At 44.3% G+C, this 25,866-nt stretch overlaps 1 protein-coding gene across 4 annotated transcripts in view; it reads right to left on the minus strand.

The window, feature by feature from the left end:
* Window positions 1-814: 814 nt before the first annotated feature.
* Window positions 815-25,866, minus strand: part of magi1b (membrane associated guanylate kinase, WW and PDZ domain containing 1b) — a 144,379-nt gene continuing 119,327 nt past the window's right edge. For 2 of the 4 annotated variants that reach the window (XM_069146876.1, XM_069146781.1), the window contains 12 exons: window positions 25,138-25,169; window positions 24,607-24,651; window positions 22,483-22,726; window positions 18,858-18,949; window positions 17,945-18,137; window positions 15,553-15,930; window positions 13,641-13,844; window positions 10,444-10,537; window positions 10,165-10,255; window positions 9,133-9,276; window positions 6,058-6,196; window positions 815-2,790 (listed from right to left, as the gene is read on the minus strand). In XM_069146876.1, coding sequence (XP_069002977.1) covers window positions 1,580-2,790; window positions 6,058-6,196; window positions 9,133-9,276; window positions 10,165-10,255; window positions 10,444-10,537; window positions 13,641-13,844; window positions 15,553-15,930; window positions 17,945-18,137; window positions 18,858-18,949; window positions 22,483-22,726; window positions 24,607-24,651; window positions 25,138-25,169 — 2,867 coding nt within the window. In that variant the 3' untranslated portion in view covers window positions 815-1,579. Of the gene's footprint in view, window positions 2,791-4,436; window positions 6,197-9,132; window positions 9,277-10,164; window positions 10,256-10,443; window positions 10,538-13,640; window positions 13,845-15,552; window positions 15,931-17,944; window positions 18,138-18,857; window positions 18,950-22,482; window positions 22,730-24,606; window positions 24,652-25,137; window positions 25,170-25,866 lie in introns of those variants that run through there. The other 2 variants (XM_069146964.1, XM_069147052.1) reach the window with 2 other exon arrangements.

Below are 25,866 nucleotides of genomic sequence, written 5' to 3' on the forward strand. Positions count from 1 at the left end.
GCGTCTTAAAACTTGTGGGGAAAAAGAAGTTAAAGTGAAACACTATATTTCATGTGTCTTGGACTTTCTGGATAACATCAGAATCATCACAAAACATTTCATTTTTCTTCAGCTGCATTTACCAATCACCAAAAGTGACCACTCTGCTCTGTGCTGTTTTTCTCCCATCTCCCCATTGTGGTTTCCAGGGGAGAAAAAAACCCCACACACAACAGCCCCTGCTCAGCAACATAATCCACCAACTGCTGTTATTGTCCTAAAAAAAGGGACGCAGCTTCCCGGCTCTTTGTTCTCTATATCAGCTGAAAATATCTTTCAGTAAGGATACTGGATATAGGAGGAGCGGGGTGGGGAAAGAGTTGGAGAGTGTGATGGGAGAAATGGGGGCAAAAAAAAAAAAAAGGCTCATATCAAAGTAAGCAGTGAGGAGGAGCAAAGGAACATTTTTTAAGACTGTCCTATCTTGGCTTTGATGTTTGGAAAGGATGGAGGCTCTTTGCTCTACTTTTCTTCAAAGACTTTATTTCCACGCACACACTTTTAGGAGGCCTGAGATAACAATGTCAGCCTCCTCACTGTTTTGTCTTTTGTTTGCCCAACTGATGAGCGTGCTACAAACAGCCAGCATACACCTTTCAACCTGCCACCCAGTATCTGCCTTGTTATGACACTTCCACACTGCCTTTCTATTGCTTAAGCCAGTTAGGAACTTCAACGGCTTACATTCAATCCCAAAGTGATTCTGGTGGTGGTGATAAAAAAAAAAGAAAAGAAAAAGAGAGAGCCAAAACAACCACACACTTTTTCATTTGTTGAATATATTATTTTATTTTAACATCATCATCATCGTAGTTTAACTTTTAATTTTCCCTTCATTCATTTAAAATGATCACCTCTGAATGTACACATACTGCAAACTGTCAAAAATATACAAACAAATGCAGGCTTGTGCTATAGTCTGGTCAGATGTCTAAAAAACAGTGGCACTGGGAGGAGAGAGAGAGAATGAAGGCAGAGAGAGAAAGAAAGAGCGAGAGAGAGAGAGAGCAAGAGAGAGAGAGAAAGAGAGAGAGACATTGAAACCGGTAAAGACATGCACAGCATCATTGTGAGCACCAGTTATGGTGATCCCGGTGCGCAGTACTTCCATGGAGTCCTTGTGAAAAAGGTACATACATTTCATCATCTGACAGTGGGGCACAAAATGCCTGCCACATGTCGAATCAAAAAGAAAATGTTGGTTGTTAATGGAACTGTTAGGCACATCATAGTTTTTTATGGTTTTACATTTTCTGGAAAAGTCTGAGTTACTGTAAATGTAGAATGTTTAAACAAAAACAAGAAAAAAAAAAACATACAATTAAAAAAAGAAAAGAAAACGCTTTCAAAAGTCATTTTGGAATCACTGTGTTGTTAGTAACTCAACATTGTTACATAATGTGTGTGTGAGTGCATACGTGTTGTTGTGTGTGTGCATGTGTACACAGGTGGGTGCATTTCTGTTGAACCAAGTGGTAATGGGAGTGAGTACTTGAGGTGTTCGGTGGGTGGTTTATGTGATTGGCTGACAGCTGTCCAATCAGATGCTCAGGTCTTTGGGATTCTCCTTGTAGGTATTCTCGGGCTCAGGGAGCATGGGCTTGGACGAGCGACTGGTGTTGGTCTTAAGCGTGCTGTAGTACTCTCTCACCTTAGCCGCTACAAAGTTGTCATCGTCCTCTTCGTCCTCTGAGTCGTCCCTTCTGGAGCTCCTGATCGGGGAGATGTCTCGTCCCAGGCTGCGGGCTCGGTACTGAGGTTCAGGGGAACTGCCTCGGCTGGTGTAGCGCCCGTCCCGCTCCGTCCTCTCAGGTGAACGCCCCCTCAGCAGCGAGCTGTACCTCTTGTATGCTGAATCTGAGTCAGGGGTGCGCACTCTGGGCAGGGTGGTGTCTCTCAAGCCGCGGGATGCCATGTCCCTCAGCAAGCCGTCCCCCTTATATGCCCTCTCCATGGAGGAGGCTCTCAACAGGAGGCTGTCCTCCCCATACAGGTCGTTCCTGCGCAGTGGTGGAAACGTGGCCTCCCTGTTCAGGCGGTCCAGGGCTAGGGGCTCACGCAGGATGCTGTCCTCAAGGCTGGGTTCAGGAGACACAGCTGGCTCCTTCAATACGGCCTCATTTCCATTGGGCTTCTCGTTGCTGCGACTCTGTCTCTCTGGGGAGGCATACCGGCGGTATGGGTCCGAGGAGTGGGCTTGGCGTCTGGTGGGAGAGTGGTGCCGAGAGCGGTAGGGGGACCTGTGGCGACGAGGAGAACGGTAAGGTGAGCGGTGAGGAGAGCGGTGGCGGTTGGAGGAGGAGTGGTGACCGTGGCGCCTGTCTGGGGAGCGGCCTTGCCGGTGCCCCCTGTGTCGGCTATCCAGGGTGTTTTCTGCACTGCGTGACCGGCTGTGCCCCTTATTAGGCGAACGGTGGCGACCGCGGTGGTTCCTGCTAGGATGGTGGCGGTGCCCACCACTTTCCACGTCATCCTTCCTTTTGGGCCCATTCTTCCCCGTGGACTTTCTCCCCTTGTGTTTTCCCGTGCTGGTTTTCTTGTTGGGGGAGTGGTGGCGGTGGTTGGAATTGTGGTGCTTGCCAGTGCCATTAGGGTGGCGGCTCGGCTCCTTCTTGCTCCGGGATGGTTGGTGGGGTTCTGGTGGGTAGGTTGACTCTGATGGTGCATTGGTTGGGGGCAGGGTGCTCACTTCCGCAGCGTTTTGTAACCCTGAGGCTGGGTTGGCTGCGCTGCTGTCGTTGGGGCTGCCGTCTGCAACACAGTGTAATAGATGAGGGCAGGGCGATCAAACATGCTCTAATATCTTCTATCTGCTTTCACATGAATCATGCTGAATCACTCAGACATGACACTAAAAACATTTCCAATGGAAGCCATTCTGATGTTAATGCCAGCAAAGATGGCCAGTTGTTAGATGGCACAACAAAAGCCAATGGTAACACAGTGTAGCTTACACAGAATAAGAGGCACTGACACAGTTGTGAAGCAGCCATCGCTTGAAGAGACTTGTTACTCACAACAAACCTGTTCCCTGGTTTACCCGGGGTCACCTCCCTGAAGCAGAACGGGACTTGGCTGCTCGAGTGGCTGGACTGGCGCCTGGTTACAGTCAGCACCAACGTGCTGCATATTGATGATGCTGCTTGATTGTACTCATTAGCCATGCTCTTTCATGCGCTGTCATGATGCCTTAGACATTTTGTAAATCTTTAAAGCAAATTAAATTCTGCAAAAATTACAGACTGCTGTACATGTGTTGCAGTCACAGTGGGTGTGGTTTGGGTGGCATTTTACGAGGACAAGGAATTGAATGTTCTGCACGGCTTTACATCCATTTAAAGGCGTACCTTACGGAATCGTATCGTTTTAGTCTCACCAAGTCGTCTACATTAGCGACCACCACAATGCTTTGTTTATGATGGGATTCCAACCCCTTCTCATCTCAGGGTGTTTAATACTGCTGTTTAGTCACAGCTAACTGACGTCGAGCAAATACACACAAGGTGCTTTAAGCAGCAGAAACCATGTGGTTAGCTTTAAGAAAAGATCTTGGTTTAGGTTAAAATATATAATTTTACACAAGTAATGTTACGTACTAAGTTACTTTACGTACGTGACGCCAGTTAAATGTGCCGAAGGGTACCCTGTGCTTTTCTCTCTGACGGCAACGGCTTGGACCAAACATCAGTAATTGATGCCCTATGAGTGAGAACAGGCGGGATATTCTTAAGACTAAACCTTACTACTGTTTTACCCATTTTTACCTGGATGTGTTTCTGCACTTTGAGGAAAGTCTACAAATTGCAGACATGCAACTACAGCAGACAACGAGCCATAACAAAGATGTTCTGTTATGGTCTAAAGGAGTGAGCGTATCTAAATCATTTAACAGGAACAAACCAAAACTCTGCTTTTCATCTTTGGACTTGTTGCCAAGAAGCTAAAGGCAACTAGTACAAACGTATGCATGAAGGATCCAGGACAATGGTTACGGCAGCGGCGACACTGGCAATGCATTTGAGTGAATGGATATGTATGCATGGAGTAGAGCATGGGCACGGGTGAGTTAAGGCCACACTACACATATCGGGATGGAGAAAGAAAGAGAGACGAGAGAAAGAGAGACAGGAAGTGGGAGGGAGGGCCAGACGACATGGGAGGACAGTTACAAACCGTGGTCTGATTTTGGAGGACAGAGGCCTCCCCCATCTTGTCATTTCTCATACATGCAGTGAGATGGGGAGCGACCATCCCTGAAGGAAGACAAGAGCCCAGCGCAATACAGGAAGAAGGGAAGATACACAAAAACAAAAAAAGAGAAGAGCACAGTAGTTTAGATTGCTTGGAACCAACTTGAAAGAAGAAAAGGAGAATTATTGTCTGTGTTGATTCTTAAATGAAAAAAAAAGTGTTTATTTGATCATTGAGTCATTCAGAATAAAGAGACAGTCCAGGAAATTGCCCAAACCCTATTGTGGAAACCATCAATTACAGAGAAAAGTCCTGGAAACAAGCGTGCACACGCTCAGACACAGTAACCCTCACGCACACGCACACACACACAAACCTAGACATGTGGACACAGAAGCAGCAGAAGAACCAAAACCCCCCCAAAAATAAAAAAAAATAAAAAGACAGTGAGACTGGCACACCCACAACAGCAAATGAAGCAGTTTTACATCACTGACAGAAATCATAAGAAATACTGGCAAAGACTGTCCGAGGTTGTGCCAACTAAAAAGTACAAACAATGATCCAAAATATACAAGTTCACATGATGCCATATTGGTGCAGGTTAAGACAGCACATTCTTAGCACAAATAAACTTACATTGATGAACTTTTCCAAACAGTCAAATGTATCTCCATTCAAAAAAAAGAAAACAAAAAAAAAGCTTAAAAAAAAGAAAACATTTATAATGACTCGTGACTATCAATCAAAACTGGTCAATACGATTTAAAAAAAAAAAAAAAAAAATGTTCCATAAATATTATGGAAAATAGACAATAGAAGGGGAGAAAAATCCAATTTACACTTTTGACAAATTCATGCAATAGACTTTTATCCATTAATATGTGGCTTTGATTCATGGCTCTGTACACTGAACAAAAATACTTGTAAAAATGCCTCTATTCTTTTGATCACTGTACAAAACGTTTATATAATCCGAACGACTCATGTTCTTTTTGAATGGGAGATTGGTGGAGTTCCTATCTTCACAGCTTTTCAATGACAGCAACAGTGGGTGCAAAAAAACCCCCAAATAAATCCATGGATGAGTGAGTAATGTCAAGCACAGTATTGTGTTTTTCTCTTGAAAATGGCCCAAAAAAAAAAGAGCATCAGAATGCCTTTTCTTCTCAATACAGTTCTTACTTAAAACCCTTAAGAGATCAGTAGCTTACATTCACCTTCAATAAATATCATAAATATGTTTGTGTCACATCCTAACCAAAGCTGTAAGGTTCCCATCTTTTATCATGGGACACAAAAGGATCAAGTTCTTTCCTCCTCTTAATGTTAGATTAGTGTTTAATGAGGAGCTGAAGCCATCAATATTACTTCATTGATTTTTCACTACTCTGGTCATTCAAACACTGTAAACAGTTTCATTTTTTTTCATATGAAATCAAACCCATCATCTTTCTGTAAAGTCCCAGCAGAGTGCTTTTGCTCACTGGCCAGAAGGGTGAAAAGTGACAGCGGGATGACATGGAAACTGAGAGCAGGTGCCAGCAGGAGGGGCGAAAACACCCACGGGAGCAACCTACAACTCTTCCACCCCCCCACCCCCCGAAAAAAACAAAAAAAACAGGAGTGACCTCCACCATAAAGGGACCCCAAAGCCAAGCAACCCCCACCTCCCCCTCCCTGGTGGGTTTGTCCCAGGGATGGGTGAAGGGTCCCGGGAGGATGATTTAGTTCTTGCCCACTTCAACCCACCACCATTCACTGGGTGTCCCCTGGTTCAAGGCGTGAAGATGGGGGAGAAGGGAATGTTTTCGTAGATTGACCCACCATATTCAGGCACAGAGCCGTCACCCCTCTTAAGCACCAGGTGGACGCGGCGGCCTCCGTTCTTGATGAGCTCAATGGCTCGCGCATGCTTCATGCCCTTGGTGCTCTCTCTGTTGATCTCCAAGATTTCATCGCCCACCTGTAGGGAAAGAAAGAAAGACCGGGAAGGAAAAGAGGGGGAGGAGGTATCATAAAGTGGGAGGCAGAGAAGACACATAGAGTGACAGGTGAAGATGGAAGTTAAATCAGAGGGAAAAAAGGAGAGACGGCAGGAGCCCGCAAAAAAAGGAGGAGACAGCAGAGCAAGACAGAATGCAAAAAAGGAGTGACAGTGGGGGAGAAGGTACACAAGAGGAAAGATGAGAAGCACGAAGGTTCAAAGGGACAGAATGGCAGAGGAAGGGGAAGGAAAGGGTGGACAGATTGAGGAGAAGTTACATATCAGATCTACTGAACGGTTAACTGCACAAGAGCAACATTTTCTTTTCCAAATCAACAATATACAGAAAGGACAACTTGCATGAAAAAGCAGCAATGGTTGGGAGGGAGAGAGAGAGTGAGAGAGACGGAGGGAAAACAAGAGCCAGAAGAAACACTTTTTGCTTCCTGATTCTTTGAATCCACTCCTCAGGTTATCTGTCAGCGCTGTCTGCACCAAGGGAATACTTCTCTGACAGAAAATGGATCTCTCACTGACACCTCTCTCTGCCTCAGAGCTGCTACTATTAATATCCCTGCTAATAAGAGAAATAGGTGTATTCGGATATGCATGTAATAATGTGTTCATACATGCACTCCCACATACTCCCTAATGTGTAGCACATTAATATATATGGAAAAAACCTCCTTCATACAGTATCTACAAATGGCCCGTCTGCATGTCTCGCATGCAAACACATAGTGGCGAATAAATGAACCCTGCATTGTATATTCAGTCGAACAGCCCTGGGGAAGTGCTACACGTTTTGTTCAATTAATCAAATTAAAAGGTTAAATATTAAAGTTTTCTGGCAGCTTCTGAAGCACGTATGATTGCCACTATACAAGCTTGTGGTGAAATGAATTAAAAAGTATATATTCTGTCAGCGGTTACGCTCCAAGACTCCGCAGTGTTTCTGTGTTTTGATATTGCACTCCTAAAGTGAACCCTTTCTGGAGCCAAGCCTGGAGGTGTTTATATTCAGTGGAGCATTGCTTGCAGTAATTGGGAGGTGCATTATCCTCGAGCAATTATATTGATAGATAATATTATTCTGATGGCTGTAAAGTATCAAAACTGGCTGAGACTGCGCCGGAAAGTAAGCAATAAGCATATCATCAGTATATCACAACAGTTAAAATCAACAGCTATGTGATAAAAGAGCCATTTTTGTGATATGTTGTTGTAGATAAACAGTATCCATGGAAAACCATGCAAATCTTATACTAGTTATTTGTCAGATAAACTGAAAGATTGAGGAATATGTGGGCTTGTGGGCTGAAAAACTATCCTAATTTAAATAAACATTGATTTAAAAACGCATTATGAAATGTTGACATTTTGGAGATATATGGACGTGTCTCTCACACAGCTCATACATAAAAATGGAGCCCTATTATTCCTCACTGTGTTTGTTAACTTTTGTAGTGATGATTCCCCAGGTAACTTCATCTCACACCGTAACATAAAGACATGCAGCTATCAGGCAGGATTTAGAAGCTACAGAGGCAAAAGCCAGGCAGACCTGTACTTGCAAAATGAACTAAAATAGCTGAGGGAACTCTCCACTATGGACTCCAGGAAATATGCAGGTGAAAAATGCTTTCATGTAATTAATCTGGAACTATTCCAGTTACAGAGGGAGTATTGCTATTACTGTTGCACAGCTGCATACACAGTCACCTTAATTTAATAAAGTAAGTCTAAGTCTATTTTTTTAGGGACACGAAAGTACACAGAAAACTCCCAAACATGATATAATTCAGTACAATATTGAAGGAGTAGTCACGCAATTCAGTTCGATCCTTACACACAGTTGTGAGACATGCAACAGACTCATCTAAAACAAAAAAAATCAATGTCACTGACGCCGAGATATCTAAGGATTACTTTCTTGTGCTGTGTGGGTCACACTTCATTAAGGCTGTGTCCTACATTTCCCTTAATACAACTCTACATTAGGAGGTGAGATCAGAACGTTCTGAGACTGTACCTTGCGAATGGAGCGTAGAACTGTGATGTGCACAGAGCAGGGGGAAGCAAGCTGTATTCCAACATCAGCACCTGTGTTACACACATTTTTGTGACCAATAGCATTTGTGCATGTGTGATTTCACCATGGACCTGAGCAGAGAGCACACATTTGATGTTGTGTCAAACTCAGGAAATTGGCAACAGAGACCCTTGAAATACTTCAGAAAATCTTCTGCAATGAAGCAATTAGCTGGGCCAGGTGTTTTCAGAGGCATTCGCAACTCAAGAGTCTCCACTGTTCAAGACCGAAGAAGCTGCGTCACCCCGACTCACTGGATTTGGCTTCCTGTCACTTCTTTCTGTTCCCCAAAAATCATACACAAAGTTTGATGTGCAAAATTTTCAGGTCCACATTGAAACTGAAAGTGCACACGTACCATTGGTCACAAAAACGCAAGTAGCTGAGGTGCTGACGTGAACGTAACATCAAAGACTTACTCATGAAGGTAATGGCTTCCCCCTGCTCCGTGCACGTCAGTGCTACTCCATTTGCGAACAACAGGAACAGTCTCAGAACGTTGCGATCACACCTCATCAAGGTTTATGAACTGAACTTTCTGCCATAAATTCATTGGCCCCAAGGGTGAGTTGACGTAGCCATGGTGACATCACCGTGGGTTACTTGAATAAGGACTTAAAGAAGACATGTTTGCACAGGTTGAGATGTATTTCCTTAGATAAACAAAGGGAACTTCCTGTGTCCAGTCACTGGAAGGACCCTTCAAACCACAAACAACAAAGCTCTTCTCGCATTCAACCCCCTGAGGAAACACCTTCCATGCGTGTTCATGAATGGTTTTTGGTGTGTAAATGCTGGTGCTTTTGCTATGTGGTGTCCGTACCCTCATAGTTCCGTTGCGTACAGCTGCTCCGTCCTCAGCTAGCCTCAGCACGTACAGGTCCATGTTGTATTCTCGGCCTCCCCGCAGGCTGAAGCCAAAGCCTTTGTTGTCTCGCTCCAGGTCCACAGAGTAGTAGTCACGATCCTGATGGAGACAGACCACACATGTGCATGGAGAGAGAGAGAGAGAGAGAGAGAGAGAGAGAGAGAGAGAGAGAGAAAGACGACACATTTTGCATCAAGGTCACTTTTGTGATTCAGATTTCAAGTGTGTGTGTGTGTGTGTGTGTGTGTGTGTGTGTGTGTGTGTGTCCTTTGAAGTGGGCTCCTATTTCAGGACCATGGGACAAATGCCACCTTCAGGAAAGTCAGAACTATTAAATAGTTGTGCCAGACACTCACTTTGCGCGCGCGCACGCGTGTGTGTGTGTGTGTGTGTGTGTGTGTGTGTGTGTGTGTGTGTGTGTGTACATGCATATGCTAGGTGTAAAGATGCTGAATTATTGATGCGTTGGGCTCTGGGTGAAAAGAGAGAGATCACAGACAGAGAAAGAGAGCGAGAGAGAGAAAGAAGGACTGGGCAGCACAAGGACAAGCAGACAGCCCGAGCAGCTCCTGTCCTCTCGCCCTCCTAATCTCCTCTGCTGAAGGATCAATGCTATCTGGGAGAGCCATCTTCACACCACCAGATTAATTCAGCAGTGAACACAGTGGACTGAGGGGCTACTTTGAAAGCAAACAGGCTCTCCTTAATGCACAGGCTCAGATAATGCCAGCATGTAAGGAGTGAAGAGATAAATAAATAAAAGTGCTCTTTCTTTGTCCTTGGGAAGGTGGGTGGGTGTGTTGGCTGAAGCGTGGAGGTGACAGTGCTCGAACAGCTGGATGGATGTTTGAGAAGGCAAATGTGGATGTGGGGTAGGACGTTGATGGGATGGAGCGTAGAGTTCTGTGGTCTTTGATGGAGATATGAAATGGATATATGGATGGATGGACAGCGTGACAGGTGAACGGATGGAGGGTTCTTCCTCACCTCAGCTGAGACTTGCTGTGCGGGGGGCTGGGGAGGAGGGCCTTGTGGGGGCTTAAATTCAAAAGACTCTTGTTTTGGTTTGGTGTTGTTTCTGAAACAGAGACAGAAGTCAGCGTGAAATATTAAAGCTCAAACCAGTGAAAAATCAAATGCAATAAAGGCAAGTAATTATTAAATCAGCACTTAAAAAACAAAACAAAACAAAAAAACCCTCTACGTTCAAAGGGGGGGGGGGGGGGGGTATGTTCAAAATACTTCATTTCCCAGTGTGCTCCTCACCTGGCCTCAGGTGCAGCCTGTTGCTGAGGTGTGTGAGTGGTGGTTATAGTGGCGATCTTCTCTGCATTTGTCAATAAAGATGCATTCGATGACTCTAAAGGAGAGTGGGAGAAGAAAGACGTTGTCATGGCATTTTTTATCCAACAAATGCCACATGAAATAAAACATATTTATTAAGGTGACGGAGCCAAACTGACTTCATAAAAAGGAAATGTCATTTTAATAATTAGTTATTGTCAGGTAAATCACACTATGTCAACCAGTGCAAGGCATCTTCCACACAGTTCAAGAACCTCTGTGCCTTCAGAAAACATAAAACCTTCTGGCTACAGTGAATAGGTTTCATTGATATTTGCTTTTTTCATAGAGCATGTAATTCAATACGTTATAATTTGCATAGAGATAATGTAATAGAAGCCTCCCTGGTGTTCTTGGAAGACAGTGCGATGGAATTAAATCTATTTTTCACAGTTCCTTTTTTTCCAGTATGTACACCAGTGCCCATTCAGCAGCTATCAGCCCAAAACACTGGGGAGCACCACCAGCTTTCCTTCAACCACTTACCGGAGATCCAGGACACCAGGGTAACAAAACAGTTTGTGTCAATCATGTTGTCAAGATTCTTGTCATTTTTCTTTTCCCCAGAAAGGTGTACATCTCATTTTAGACTGAAACTAATTCTGTCTCTGTGAATTGTCAAACAGGAAACACTTGCAGCCTCCAGTGATATAAAAGCTCAGAGTTTCTCTGTTTTGTCTTCACCCCGATCGAATCATTTTGTGTTTTTAATTAAACCCCGCTGGACGACAAAGCGCACCATCATTCCACTTCTCCTGCTGCATAAAGAATCCTTTCTTTTCCTGAACAACCTCATCTTTCCTGGCTATCTACAGGTATCCTATATTTGAGCACAACTCAGCACGCCTCCCCCTCTAAATCTTCTACTCGCTATTCCAATCACGGTCGGTTGCCCCTCTCCGCTATTCATCTCCTTCCCCCTCCGCCAATCCCCTCGGAGCCTGTAGGTTTAACTCTTCGATTGCCTGTTGCCCGAGATCTACAAAGTCGACCAATCGAGTTGGAGTGTGGGTGGGGGGAGCTCCATTTCCGACCGTGAGTGAAGACGAAGCCTTCTTCTTTCAGGTTGTACGTGAGTAGGTGATGAATGTCTCAACTCGTTCCTCAGCATGCCGCCCCCCACTGGGTGTTACATTCTCACATATTTTATGTTGGTCATTCCTCACTTTCCACTTTCACTAAACCCTTTTTGACCTTCCATCTGCTCTTTCGCATAACACACTACTTCCATTCTGCTGCCTCTCTCCGTTCTTCTCTCTACTGGTCTCTCTTCCAACTGTTTTCTATCAGGAAAATTCTTTCTCTTCTGTCTTTCCGTTCTGCCTCTTTTCTCCTCTCTCGCTTTCAAAACTTTCAGGGTGCGCAGAATAAGCACCGAGCTGTTTCTGTAATTTGTCTCTGGCCCTGGCAATATGCCCTCCCACCCTGAATGGGCAGAAGTAGGGAGGAGAGCAAGGTACAATCAAAATGAGAAATTCAGGAGAGCCAAAGCACAACACGGAAGGAACGAAAGAGAGGAAATATAAGAGAAATAGGTCTGTACAATATCTAATATACAATATGTGCTTGAAAAATCATATCACCTCAGGCAAGTCTTTCTCACAAACAATGGGAAGCAATGAAGTGTGCTTGGTCTGCGCCTCGAGTCTATGCTGCTGCACAGACATGAGCTTCGATAAAGGCATTAGCTGCTTGTGCATGCATTACTATGCGCCAGCAGGAAGACTCCCGTGCCTGTTTTTCTTTGTCACCGCAGAAGTATCGAGCATCCGTCTCTACAAAATTCCATCTGTGCTCTCACACGCTGGAGAGGGGGAGCTCAATGCAAAGCAGCTGAACCTGACTTCACCTTGGAGGAAGCTCTTGTTACGGTATTTATTTACATCACAAAGTTTAGACAGGCCTGATCAACGCAGAAATGGGCATGACAGACGAGTCGCTCAGAGACACGACCTCTTCCTGACACTCCCTCCGTCTCCGTGTCAGACAGCCTCCGTTTGTTTGACACATGCACATGAACACAAAGTAGAACTTTCCGATTAAGCATATCCAGTTATTCCTCCCTGATGCCTTCTGTTTTTCTCTCGCTGTCTTCTTGGCAGAGCAATTTTGGCTCACTGTTCTCATCAACTGCTCAGCAAGGAAAAAATAGAATAAAAGAGTCTTCATCCATAAGAATTGAGCCGGAAAGCAACGAGCGGCGGACAAATAGCTCCAATTTCTACCAGTGCGCAGGTTGACAGGCAGCATCGCCGCGCGCGCACACACACACACACACGCACACACACACACACACACACACACACACTTAATTAAACAGTATTTGTGCAGCATGCCAGGGTGATCTGTCAGCACAAAGTAGCGAGAGCTCTCAGCTGTGCAGCAAGACGTACAACATCCACAAACTTTTCCTTAAAACTACTTTGACAGAAAAGACACACCCACGTACACAGAGGGAGCTCTGCACTACTCCCTCTGTTTCTCTCACTCTTTCTCACACACACATGCATGCACGCTTTCACGCACATGCGCGCACACACGCACGCACGCGCACACACACACACACACACACACACACACACACACACACACACACACACACACACACACACACTTAAATTATTCTTGCATGTTTGTGGAAACATGCCAAAAGCTGAAATGCAAATACTGGGACAATTTCCAAATATCCCCAAAGTAGCACTTCTGTCAACATTGCAGGGGCATTCCAGTTACTTTGAAAGCAAGTGAAGAAACTCCATTTTTTTATAAAAACACATCTTCCCACTCAGGAAAAAGACAACTAGTCCTGAACTTAATTATAATCTGTAATAATAGTAATAATAACTGATAATTGTTCTGTTTCACTCCCATCATGTGCCACAGAGCAAAACTAAATCTGCACTTCAACCTGGTTTGGCTTAATGAGTTTTTGCCTCCATTTTGTGCTGTTAAGAACGATCCCACACTGTTATAAGGACCCTTTTAGGACCCCTGCGGATGTTGGGCCCCTAATTTGGCAGCAGTTTATCAGGGGAATAGAACGTTTTACACAAATAAAATTACATTTAATGACAAAACCAGCTTGAAAAGTAGTATCTCAACTGCAACTCTCTACTCACCATCTCCAGGAATGATGCGTAGCGTGACGGTGTTCCCGGCCTCCTTGATGAGGTTGACGATGTCCGAGTGAGACTTGTTAGTGATGGAGCATCCGTTAACAGCTAGAATGCGGTCGCCGACTTTCAACTTCCCGCAGCGGTCCGCTGGGCTGCCCTCGATGATGCGTCCTATTTTGTGGGGCATGGCCACACATGCATTTCCAGCTATGGTCACCATTGCGTGATTCAATGTGTGTACGTGTTTGTGGTGTTGGGGAAGGGGGTCGTGTTTGGAGAGAGAAGAGAAAAAAGAAGGGAAAGGAGCAGAAAAAGAGGATCAGAAGGGTTGAGGGTTAATTCACCAGCAGCCAACAGCAAGCCAAGCCAAAGTCACTGAGAGAAGCAGGAGAAGATCGAAACATGGCAGGATAATATGCAAGCTTGGAGAGAGAAGGGTGAATTTAAACGTGCTCTGCTAAGGAATAAAAGAATCTGTCATGCTGTGGTTCTCAGCAACGTTTTCTCTTAACAGGATTTTCAAATTAATCATTATAAAAACTGAACTTGAGTCCTTCCAAAGTGCTCGTTCATCCCTCTCTTTTACTGCTGTAGCACCAAATTTCTAAATTTGGTATTATTTGTTGAATTTGTATCTCGGCAGCAAAAAGCTAAGGATGCAACAGTTTTGTGTCAGAGCTGACATCTCACCGATCTGCCTGAGACCTCTTTGTTTCTCTTCCTCTCTGTCTCTTCCTGCCGGCAGGATGATATCCGTCACTGCAGACTGATGCATGTAATAACTCCTTTCTGTCTTCATACTCTCCTTACTTTTCATTATTATTAATTTATCCTGCCCACCACCTTTGATTCCACAACAAACTTGTCCCACCTCTTCCTGTCTGTTAAACTGAATCTAGCCATTTTGGGGACTAAAATATTGAGTGCACAGTAAAAAGAGAAAGACGTTGTTTTTTTCAGGAATCCATTGTGCTTCAATTAGATTTTACATGCCAAGTCAAATGAAATAAAGCTCATCCGCTGGGCCCATGCTCTCTACTGTGGCCTGTGAAAAGGAGCGTTGCCACTTTGGAAGCCAAACCTGTAAAGCTGAATTTTATTCAGACCCGTTTCAGTCCACCCACAGAGACAAGAGCACAAAGAACAGTGGAATGTCATAGTGTTGCAGGTAGGAAGCCACGGCAGTGGGGCGAGGAGTGTACTGGAAGAAAAGACGCTAATAGTTTGTGAAAAGCAAAGTCAACTGCAACTGCGTTATCTGCGAGGATGTTGATATCAAATAGAAAAATGTGATTTCCTATCAGAAAAGTGATGCAAAAAGCCCCTTAAAAAAAGGGGAATTTCTCTGATCATACGTGATAAAATAAATAGATATCACTCTCTGATCGTTTCCCCAATTCATCCCGCTTGCAGCGCTCATTTCTCATTAAGTTGTCATTCGGCTTTTAGTGCCAACCTGCTCGGCAGAAGCCATTTAAGTTCAGCTGAATAATACAAGGGCCTTATGCCTTAAAACCCACTTCACTTGTGATCAATTATGAAAGTGTTGTGTGAGTGTAGCAGCAGCTGCAGGCGAAGAAAAGGGTTTCAGTGTCTTGGTTTGACAGGCTCAGGCGAAAATGAGAAAGAAGAACCACTTCTTTGAAGAGTGTTGATATTGATCTGGTGGGACTGTAAATAGCCAGAATCTGTGCTGGTTGTCAGGCTATTTAGTGAGCAGTGTTTTTTATGGATGATACAAAGACAGGAAGATAAAAGGCCCCAGTGATGAAGAAGAAGCTATAGAGTGTGTTTCAGGTTCTGCTGAGGAGAACTGGTTTTTGGAGGATCTGCATGTACCATCGGAGACAATGTGGCTGAAGATATTTTTGGGACTTTTGGAGGACTCCAGACAGAAAAGTGTGGCATCTCTTACCGAAAGTGGTGCCAGCTTCGGGCCGTGACACCGACGAGACGATGACAAAACCGAATCCTTCGTTCTCGCCGCGGTGGATCTCGACGTCGTAGGGCTGCAGAGTGGAGATGGGGGTGATGATGGTGGTGGTGTTGGGTGGCTGGGAGGAGGTGATGGCGGCTGCGGCGGCGACCACCGCATTACCGCTGCCCCCCGCCCCTCCGCCTCCTCCCCCACTGCCGATGCCAGACGTGGATCCGCTGCCGGAGCTGACGGTGTTGAGGGAGTTCTGGCTGCCCTGCGGGGTGCGCTTCCCTATATCTTCGGTCAGGCTGGGTGCCTGGGTGCTGCTGTGGTGTGAGGACGCCGGCGATGGAGGCACGTCTCCCTCTGCTTTAACTAGAGAGGGCACAGGAGGATAGAGTCAGTGAAAAAGATGCGGATATAAAGTGGAGGGTTGGAGAGGAAATGGTGGTGACAGAGGAGGAAGATTTATGGTGGAAATCAAGAGGAACAAGTTGCAAACAGGAAGGTGAGACAAAGCAGATGCAGGATACAACACTGAAAGATCGAGAGGAAATTGAAGACAAGCAGATACAAATTAGGCCAGCCACAGTTACATAAGAAGTTCAGCAGGCAATGATGTAGACAAAGCAGAGGAAGAAACATGTGCATAATACGGCAGGGTAACACTAAAACAAAATCTGCCAAGAGATAACAACACAGCTGAACATGTCAACATCTGTATATGTGAAGACATTTTTTTTCTCTCCTTGCACAGCTTATTTATCTTTTTATGATTTAAAGAAAAAAGCCAGCAGGACAGCTTAGGAAGAAGAGCCTCTTCAACAATCTCTTCTCTGATCTGTTTTGAACAAAAGATGAACCGAGGACGGGGTCTGCCTGTTGTATCTGGACATTTCATTCCACATTTCATTTCCTGTACAGCTGCTCAAGGAAGGCGCCTCATATTGTCGACGCTCTGAGGCAGACAGGGAGCGGCAGTGCGCTAATGTCTGGCTGCTGTCATTGGGCCGAAGGTTGACCATGCTCTCCATCATATTTATGGGCCTTGCTTTATCTCCTGCTGAGCAGTGTGTAGGCAGTGGGGAGGGGGAGGTGGGGGTGTTTGCTGGTGGTAGCAGCTGACCTGCTCCACATCCAGATAAATACAGAGGGAGGAGCGCGGGCAACCCCTCCATATACTAAGCAGGCCCCCGGGCTCCTGATGGAGCTGTGATTAATATAAATGTGTCTCCTGGTGGTGTGAAGTACAACTGAATACTGTTGTACTAAAGCCTCACTGACTGTAATTGCATAATGAAATCAGATACAAAGGAAGAAATCTATTTGCAACATGGATTTATAATTCATAATAAAATTCACTGCTGATGATATAAAACACAATTACTGATATGACTGAATATGATAACTGCAGCTATGAGGAAACAGGATTTGATTGGGTAAATACAATTATTGAAAGAAAGATTAGAAGTTCATTTTTAACATTTAAAATGTGCAATTATTTTAATTAAATTCCTTTTTATTACAATTTATAAAATAAAATAAATATTAAGTTATGGCTAATGAAGACAGAACATCTTACAGCTGCTACTTTACAATGAAGACCATATTTCAAACTATTAGTGTTTCATTTGAAATATATTTTTGTGGTTTTAATTAATAAAAAAACATCTAAATATAGTTTTCCTTTCCTCTCTTGAGCTTCTCTCCTGAGCTATACAAAGAACAGGCAGTTTTGTTTCAGTGTCTTTAAGGCGCATTAATGTTAGTGACCCTGCCTCCTGATTGGCTGACTCTTTTCTGAGTGTCTTGTGCTCAGGTCAACCACACAATTTTTTTCAGTCTTGTAGCTTGCCAGCTCTGCAATGGAATGCCGCTCTGTGTTTTCTTCCACATAAAATGTTGGTCAAGGCGGTCATATGACATTGGGGTTAGTTTGTGACATCACAAACTTAACGAAGTCCAAACAACTCGACCAAACAGCCCGACTCCTGAATATGGGCTGTGTGCATTCCTCTGTCAACTCAGCATCATAAAACTTATTATTAATTGACTCCTCTATTACAAAAATGTGAGGCTTTAGCTGTGCTGTAAACACATAAACCAGCTGCTCGTGTGTTGTATGTCTTCTGTTGCTTTGCTTGTTTGTTTCAAAATTCTGGACCTGAGGTATTAAATCACATGTGGGTGTCACCAAAATCAAGCAGTTATTTATTGGTCTGGTTTTCTCACTTTTGCTTGTGTATTTAATGATTTTGCCATAATTCACAAGCCCTGAACAACTTTTTGAACTTCAGCCAACAGATATGTATTAAACCTTCTTTTGGACCTGTCAGCAGGTCTTGAACAGGCTAAGCTGTTCCTTCATCTTGACCCGCTCGCTTCTTACCGGCGTAGCTGGTTTTGCGTCTCACAGTGAGGTTCACGTGGCCCTGCTTGGCAGCCTGCTGCATCAGTTGCACCACCAGTTGGTGCGACTTGCCGACCACCGCCGTGCCGTCCACGCATATCAGCTCATCGCCGGATCGCAGACGTCCATCCTCGTCTGCAGCACCGTACTTCACTATGTGGCCGATGTAGATCTGAAGCACAGGCAAAGCAGATTAATGGGACTTTGACAAATGAACATCATGAATTGGTAAAGACTGCCAACAGCTAAGTGCTGTACCTTTTCGCAGCATATACATGGAAAGAGTTCAAATAACACTTTAATACAACATTTTTATAAATTAAAATATACTATACTGGAATATATGCACTGTTGGTTTTTTTTAGTTTTTTTTTTTACAGCAGCCAGAAAATAGTTCTGCTGTACATGCCTGCTACAATTTAAACCCCAGTATTACATCTTTACTCTCCAGCCTGATACAGTAGGAAACTGAGCCATGTTTAAATGTTAACGTCATCATTGTTTTCTTCAAGAAAAGAAGAAACAGCCTGTCAACAAAAAAACAACAAGTTAGACTCTTCAAAGAAATAGAGAAAAATGGTATGTGTGTGTAAGAGGTTGTTTTTTTGACTGAGGCTACATTGGCCCGATTAAATTAAACCGTGTTGCAGAAATCAGTGGAATGAATCTGTCCAACATGCGAGCTCAGAACTACAGATGAGGCTAAATACCCTTGCTGCTGCAACCAGTGCTGGGAATATAGCATCCTTTTCATCATTGAAATTACTGAATCTCATCAGTTGTAAGTTTGTACATTTCACTTGGGTGTATGTTGAAAATTGAGGGAACTGAAAAGCAAACTGGAAAGATTTAAAGCTGTGAGAGATGGAGAAAAGTTCTGAGAGAGACTCACAGGCTCCCCTGGCTCGTTGCCTCCGAGGATCCTGAAGCCGAACCCCGTGTCCTTCCTCCACAGGAAAATGTCCTGCTCCTGGAAGTCTGGAACTGTGACATCAACAAACCACCATTAACATTCATGCATGCCAACAGTCAGCCTGGGGGGAATTCCCTGTTCCTGCGCCAGTACAAGAAGGCTTCAGCACTAGCATGCCATTAGACACCGAGTTTAATTACCTCAGCCCGAATTTTTACAGACAACAGTGTGACCATTATTGATGCACCGACTGTTCTCAGGGACTGAAACCCTCCAATTGCTTATGTCAACATGCAAATAACTCTCCTCTCAATTGTTCTAAGCTTTGTCACTGAGGTAGCATTCGGCACAAACAAAGAAAGAACAAACAATGGATCTATCAAAACATAACAAATGATCTATTTTGGGTAAGCAGCTTAAATAAAGTATCAAAAGCGAGACAGGAAATAAAAATCTCTTCCCCCTCATCATTCACTCGTCCCATAATTAGAAATGATCTGGCTAAAACTACCTCCTGATGACTGAAATAGCACAGTTTCACTATCTTTTTAAAGCATTCTCAGTCACGCTGGACATATTTGAATGGACCACGCCGTTTCTTTCATGAAGTGATATGTGACATGCGATGCATCCATTTCCACTCTCACCTCTGTTGAAGCACACTTCCCACCTGACAGAGGTGCTAATACATGCTGGAATAGGCTATATATTATTGAGCAGAGTATGACTGGTTCACAGGCCACTCATACCCACAAGATAACAGAACCGAGACTGTGTATGTGTGTGTCTGTGTGCTAGTAGTCACTAGAAAGGTGCTTTGCTATAAAAGAGGCATTGCACTGCAGCGACTGACAGCTCATGGTTCAAATAGTAGTGGGGATTGAGGGGGGAGGCCTCAGGGGGCTGCTGGGCGCCTGGAGAGAGAAGGAGTGAGTGTGCGTGTGTGCGGCCTCATCCCAGTGTACACTGAGCTTCTTTGCTTTCAGCGTGTGTATATTTCACACACATGTAGCATATGTGTTTGCATTTGTATGGTCGCAGCTGTGTTGTACGTGCTGACAAACACGCACCTCAGAGGAAAGTCTTGGAGAGATTTCCTTTCGCTCCAGGACAGACTGCCACTGCCGAGGCTGCTAAAGCCACTTAGAGGTGGCGGGAAGGCAGAAGGCATAAGCAGCCTGCTTCCAATCTGTTCCTTCAGTCAACAGTTAAAATCCCTGCAGTGTGCAGCCATCTCTTCCAATCCACCACAACGTTACAGTGGAGGAAGTCGGAGAGGAAGAGTCAAAGGCTAACTGTCGGAATATGCACCTGCACTTCAGAGGATGAACTGCTCCTGCCCGTTAACGGAGCCATAAGTGATTCCGTAGCGAGGCAACTGGGCGTGAATGGATCAATATTTTACGAGAGATATGGTCCTACACGGAGCTCTGAGAGACGACTGCAAATAAAGAGCATGAAGGGTTCAAACAGTGAGGAAATTAAACTGGGAACATGTTAAGACCCAACAATAATCCAAATGAAGTCCAATAAAGAAGCTAGTCTCCTACCATTCTGGCCTCGATTTTTTTTCTTTTCTTTTAAGAGCAAGTTAATGCCGTCTGAGTTCTTGGGGAGGTATTTTTTTTTGCAAATGGAAACCGTGCACCACATGGTGTGTTTAAAGACCTTGATCTCAGCAGAACTTTTCATTACAGTGAATGTTGCGTGGAGAAATGTCTGTGCTCTAGCCAAGGCCCTGAGTCCTTCGTGGTGGATACTGAAGGATTTTAGGACGAGAGCTCAATGCAGCGTGAGGGAGCGGAGGATTTACACCTGCTGGTGCAGGTCGGATGTCCTATCTGTCATTCTGGGTGTCCCCTCCTAACTTTTCTGGAACTCAGAATCCTATTGTCTCCCAGTGCTGGACCTTTCTGTTATCCCGATATTTATCTTATGCATCCCATTAATGTGTTTCTATTTCACTTAATTTTCCTTCGTGGTCTCTCTGAACATCCTTCCATTAGAAAACTGGCACAGGCAATTTTATGCCCTTGTTGAGATTCCTTCATATTAGAATATTTGGTATGTAAATAACCTCCCCCCCTTGGCCTTGGTCTCTCCATCCCATTCTTTCTTTTTATAATCAAACACCATTGTCTTCTCAGCTATTCATGGCATCTTTCCAACAGGTGTCTACACCAGCAGCCCACGCTCAGCCCTTTTTCTCCTTCATAGCCATCTAAATAATGAATAGGGTAAGGCTACTCTTGACAAGTGGCGTCAGGGAAAGTGATTAGTTGTTAAAAAAAAATATGTCAGCCCTCACGGGCTCCTGTTTTCCCTTTGCTGGTTTCCTGTTTGTTTTTTTACTTGAAAGTGGATCTGAGGGTTATTCTTTTTAATTGCAGAAATCGACTGACATCCACCCTGCCATTGCTGCTAATTATATACCTTGTGCCTATTCGGGGAAGTGTAGAGCGGAAGTGTGTCAATGGTGTCAGTGTCGGCAACTGGACGATAGTTTTCTAAAGGACAGGACCCAGAACATGTGGGAGACTTCTGCTTAATGCTGGTCAGAAATGACAATAAAATCTCAGATAACCGTGTAGCTCTGAAGAACTGCTGGAATAAAGTAACTCTTTTAGGAAATACGTTGACTCACTGTCTTGCAGAGAATTAAATGAGAAGAGTAACACGCCTGTACGCTAAACGTGAAGCTGCAAGCAGCAGACGATTAGCTTAGCGTAGCACAAAATCTACCAACTACCTTTAAAGTGCTTATTTTTCTAATTCACACTTTATATCTCATTTGCTTAATCCAAAGACAGACAGAAATGTAAAATCTACCTGCCTGCTCTCATATTTAGTGCGCAGATATGTCAGCGGTATCAATATTCTCAAAACAATGAATGAGTGGATTCAAAAATTACATTTAGTTGACTTAAATTTTAATTGTACAGCTGTATTTTCATCCCCGTTTCTTGGGGAACTGTTTTTGTCTATTTTCATGTATGCAGTAGTCATTAGCTTGGCGAGCGAAACCTCAAACAACCGTCCTGCAACAAATCCTGACTTCAACGACGGTAATAATGTGCAGTTTTTTGTTGAAACCGTATCAGAGACGGCCTGACTTAACGGCATAGTAATTTTGGAGGCTGTAGTTTGTGTTTCTGTTGAACTGTATTGCATAAAATTGACAGCTGTTAGGGTAGACTAAATAAAATAAACATCTTTCCATATGCAATACAGTTCGACAGCAACCCGTACAGCATCTTTCAAAGTGACCCTAAAAAAATTCAGAATATTATGACTTTTATTGTAAGGCGTTTCTTTTATTTGTTTTAGTCAGGTGTACCTGTCAGGTGTATATTAGAGAATACGTCCACAGATGTGAATTGAGCACAAAAGGAAACTGCATCTCTTTTCAAAGATAAAACATAAACAAGAGAAAAGGTCAGACCACTGTTGTCTGTGTTTGAAAATAGAAACCAGTTACTTACATGCACAAGACTTATCTCGTATCCCAAATCTTGCAGCAGCATTTAACCACCCCAAGGGTCTCCACCGAGCCAACACCCCATGCAGCCCGCATCCAACTGCCACCAAAAATTAATTTACTTACGCCTACTTTCATACATGCTCCTGGACTGGGCCCAGATCTTGAAGGGGTCCGGTTTTCTCTGGATGGTCCCGTCTGCTGGCAAGTCCTGGGGCGGGAGGCCTGGCAGAGGCTGCGAGGGGGGCGGGGGAGCGTTGCTCTCGCTAAGAGGGGGCGCCAGAGACGGGTGCACGGGCGAGTCTGTGTGGGCGCTCCGGTGGCTGGAAACGCTATGCTGGGAGCTGTTCTGACTGTCTTTCCTTGACAACTGCTGTTGGAGAAGTAGATCAATATCATTTGGCTGCTTAATGTCAGGATCATGGAAGCTGACCTCAAAGCTGACAGACGAGTAGAGACAAAAACTTCCAAAAAAACACCATTGCATGCTCAGCCGCGGAAAAGAAATGAGGAATTGTGGTTGGGGTTAGTAAGAGGAGAAATAAAGATGATGAAGATTTGAATACCAAAGAATTCTGGATTACAGTTCAAAAGATAAAAGCTGCGTCTCCTTGGAAAAAAAGTAAGTAGATTCTGCGAGTATAATTTCAACCATTATTGTGTTGCTACCTTATTCAACACAAAGAATAATCAAGTTGTTGTATTCAGACAATGCTGTTAGCTAACAAACAGAGAGAAAAGACGACCTCAATGGTTTCTCATGATTAAATCATTCGGCTGTGGGAGAAAAACACTGTGGCTCAACTTACGAGGGTACATTGCCTATTCCTTTTGTTTAACAGAGCAGAATGTATTAGCAAGGAACTGCATCCCCTGCTGCATATGGAGAGAAATTCACAGTGAAAAAAAACTCATGGGGCTTAAAAATAAAGAAGGGAGGATTTTTACTGGTGAGGGCAGAAATGTAAAACTCCTCATAAATTGCCACTGGCCCCTCAATAACACGGGCACTTAAGCGCCTGCTCAAGGATTTGAGGTGTTTGAGCAGGGGTAGAGCACATACAATCCTGAGCTCAAGTACAAGCACATTGCGAGCACTAGTAGAAATCCTTCTCATCATCCTTGTCACGGTATGTTTTACTTGAGTCACATCTTCACCATTAGTCTGCAAAAATCCGCACCGCTGTGAAGATTTCAAGCAGGAACGGACAAAGTGAAAGGGTTACAGACGGAGCATGAAAACAAAAAAGGCAGATATTTTAAGACATTAAGAGAAAATGACAGCAGTTCAGTCACTTCACATCACATGATCTTGCATTACTTTGGATGTGGGGTACAAAAATATACCAGGAAGGGGTGGAGACAAGTGGCTTATCTGTTCTCAAATATCAAAGTGTTTGGCCTTCAAAGTGCAGCAATGTCTTCAATAAATCCAGACTCATTACTCCCTGGATCAGTCTCCTACACCTCTGCAATTCATGTTTATATTCATCATCCTTGTTAGACATAAAATAAGCTTGACGCTTTGGCAAATATTAAGTCGGAGTCGTGGCTCCAGCTGGAATGCTTTCTCTGTTGGTGTTGAGTTAAAAATCAATGGGGTCATATAATTAATCAGAAATGCGGGCCTTGTTCGGTGCCAAAGTCAGACCTCACGACGTGATGCTTTCCTCTGTCCACAAAATGATTTTTCTTGGTTACTTTCATTCCATCTAACAAAATGGCACCTCCATCAGCCGATGAAGCAGCATTTTTTTTCTTATAGTTCTCCCAGTTTGATGCACACAAATTCCAAACCCCATATCCCTTTCAAATGAAAACAAATCTCTTGTTCTTGATGGACCCATTAGATTTGACCTTCTGCAGTCTTTGTGTTCTCTCTGTGCTCCGGGACTGCTCTAATACATTGGTTTCTCCTGCTCCAATAACTTATTAAGGAGGCTGAAGATGAGAATAGGGGGAGGTGGGTGGCAATGAAAACAAATCCTCGCTGCTTCCTCAGACTCGGCTCAGTCTTGCTTTGCCACCAGCAGACCAAACTTGGGTCCACTGCCCTGATGCCTTGCAGCATTGGCAGTTATTAGTTTGTTTTTGACATAAACATCCTTAAACAACCGAACAATTACTTTAAAACATCATGCAGTAAGCTTATCCACCACCATAATCTGCTATACCATTACCATTATCTACCCAGCACCAGTACCACAACCTTCCCAAAAACGTTCACCCCATCTAAACGACATCACGTACCCTCCTAGTGTAATCGCTGTACGGAGGAGCCAGCTCATAATCATCCTGCAAAACAAATTTCACAAACAGTCAGACACAGTCAACAGGACTCCTCTATTTAATGCAGACATTAGGGGAAGAGGCCGCCTCTTAGCTGTGATCATACATTCAACTCTCATACTGCAAACTTAGCACCCAGCGCGATGCGATCATCAGCGTGTTAGCATCCGGCTCACGGGGTGCATCAAAGCCCCTCGTCCCATCCCCCGCTAAAGAGTTGGGGAGGGGGGGAGGGGGGGTAGTTGGGGGGATCTACAGGGATCCACCCCCACCTAGCACAGTATCCCATGTCTAACAAAACAAGACCCACAACATCAGCACAAGTTACACTGCACAGAGGGGAGTTAAGATGAAGAAGGGAAGGGGAAGCGGAGAGCGTGAGCCGAGTACCACCTCGGAGAGAGATGCTCACATGTAGATGGAGGACAGAGGAGTGAACGATGGATGGATGGAAACAACAATTACAAGGAAACAACAACAACAACTACTTACCAGTTTTGGGCTCTTTTTTGCAGGTGCCACTCCTGTGAAGCCAGACAGAGAAAAAGAAAACAGGAGAAGGTTACCAATGGAGTTGTTGTATGTAGTCCACGTTCAGATAAAGACTGAATGGAAAACAAAGTAAAAAAAAAAAAAAAAGTAAAAAAAAAAAAAAATAGATAATGCAGACTCCCAGATAATATCACAACAGTGCTCAACTAGCCCTCATCTCCTCCTTCCTTTCTTCTCTTTCCCTTCCTTCGCTCACCCATCCGCGGCTGGCGTTTGAGGAGGAAGAGTAGGAGGAGGTGTGAGGAGGGGGTGGGCGGGTGGGGTGGGGGCAGGCAGCGCGATCTATCTGCATCATTGCCGCGGCCAGCGTTTGGCTTGACTGGTGCAGCGGAAGAGCGCGGCCAGCCCCACGGGCTAACCCGGCGCTCACTAGACCCTGGCTACCCGACGGCTGCGCACGCATGTGAGTGAATGTGTGCGTTTGAGGGAGGAAAGTGAGAGTTAAGAAGGATGGACAAAATCCTGGAGAGCAACTAAGCCAGAGAATAAAGAGAGAGGAGTGAAGAGGAGGGAAAAAAAAAAAAAAAAAAAAAAAAAAAAAACGAGCTTTGCTTTGGAGTTCCTGGCCGTAGGCATTACCCATAGAGAAGGAGTCCAAGATACTGAACATTAAATTATAGGCAACCGTCAGTTCCCCTCTTACTGAGACCATCTTTCTGTGTCCGCTGA

Source organism: Embiotoca jacksoni, unplaced genomic scaffold (assembly GCF_022577435.1).
Source record: "Embiotoca jacksoni isolate LCO1_2020_lvr unplaced genomic scaffold, fEmbJac1.0.p SCAF_1, whole genome shotgun sequence".
In the NCBI taxonomy this organism is placed as follows: Eukaryota; Metazoa; Chordata; class Actinopteri; family Embiotocidae; genus Embiotoca; species Embiotoca jacksoni.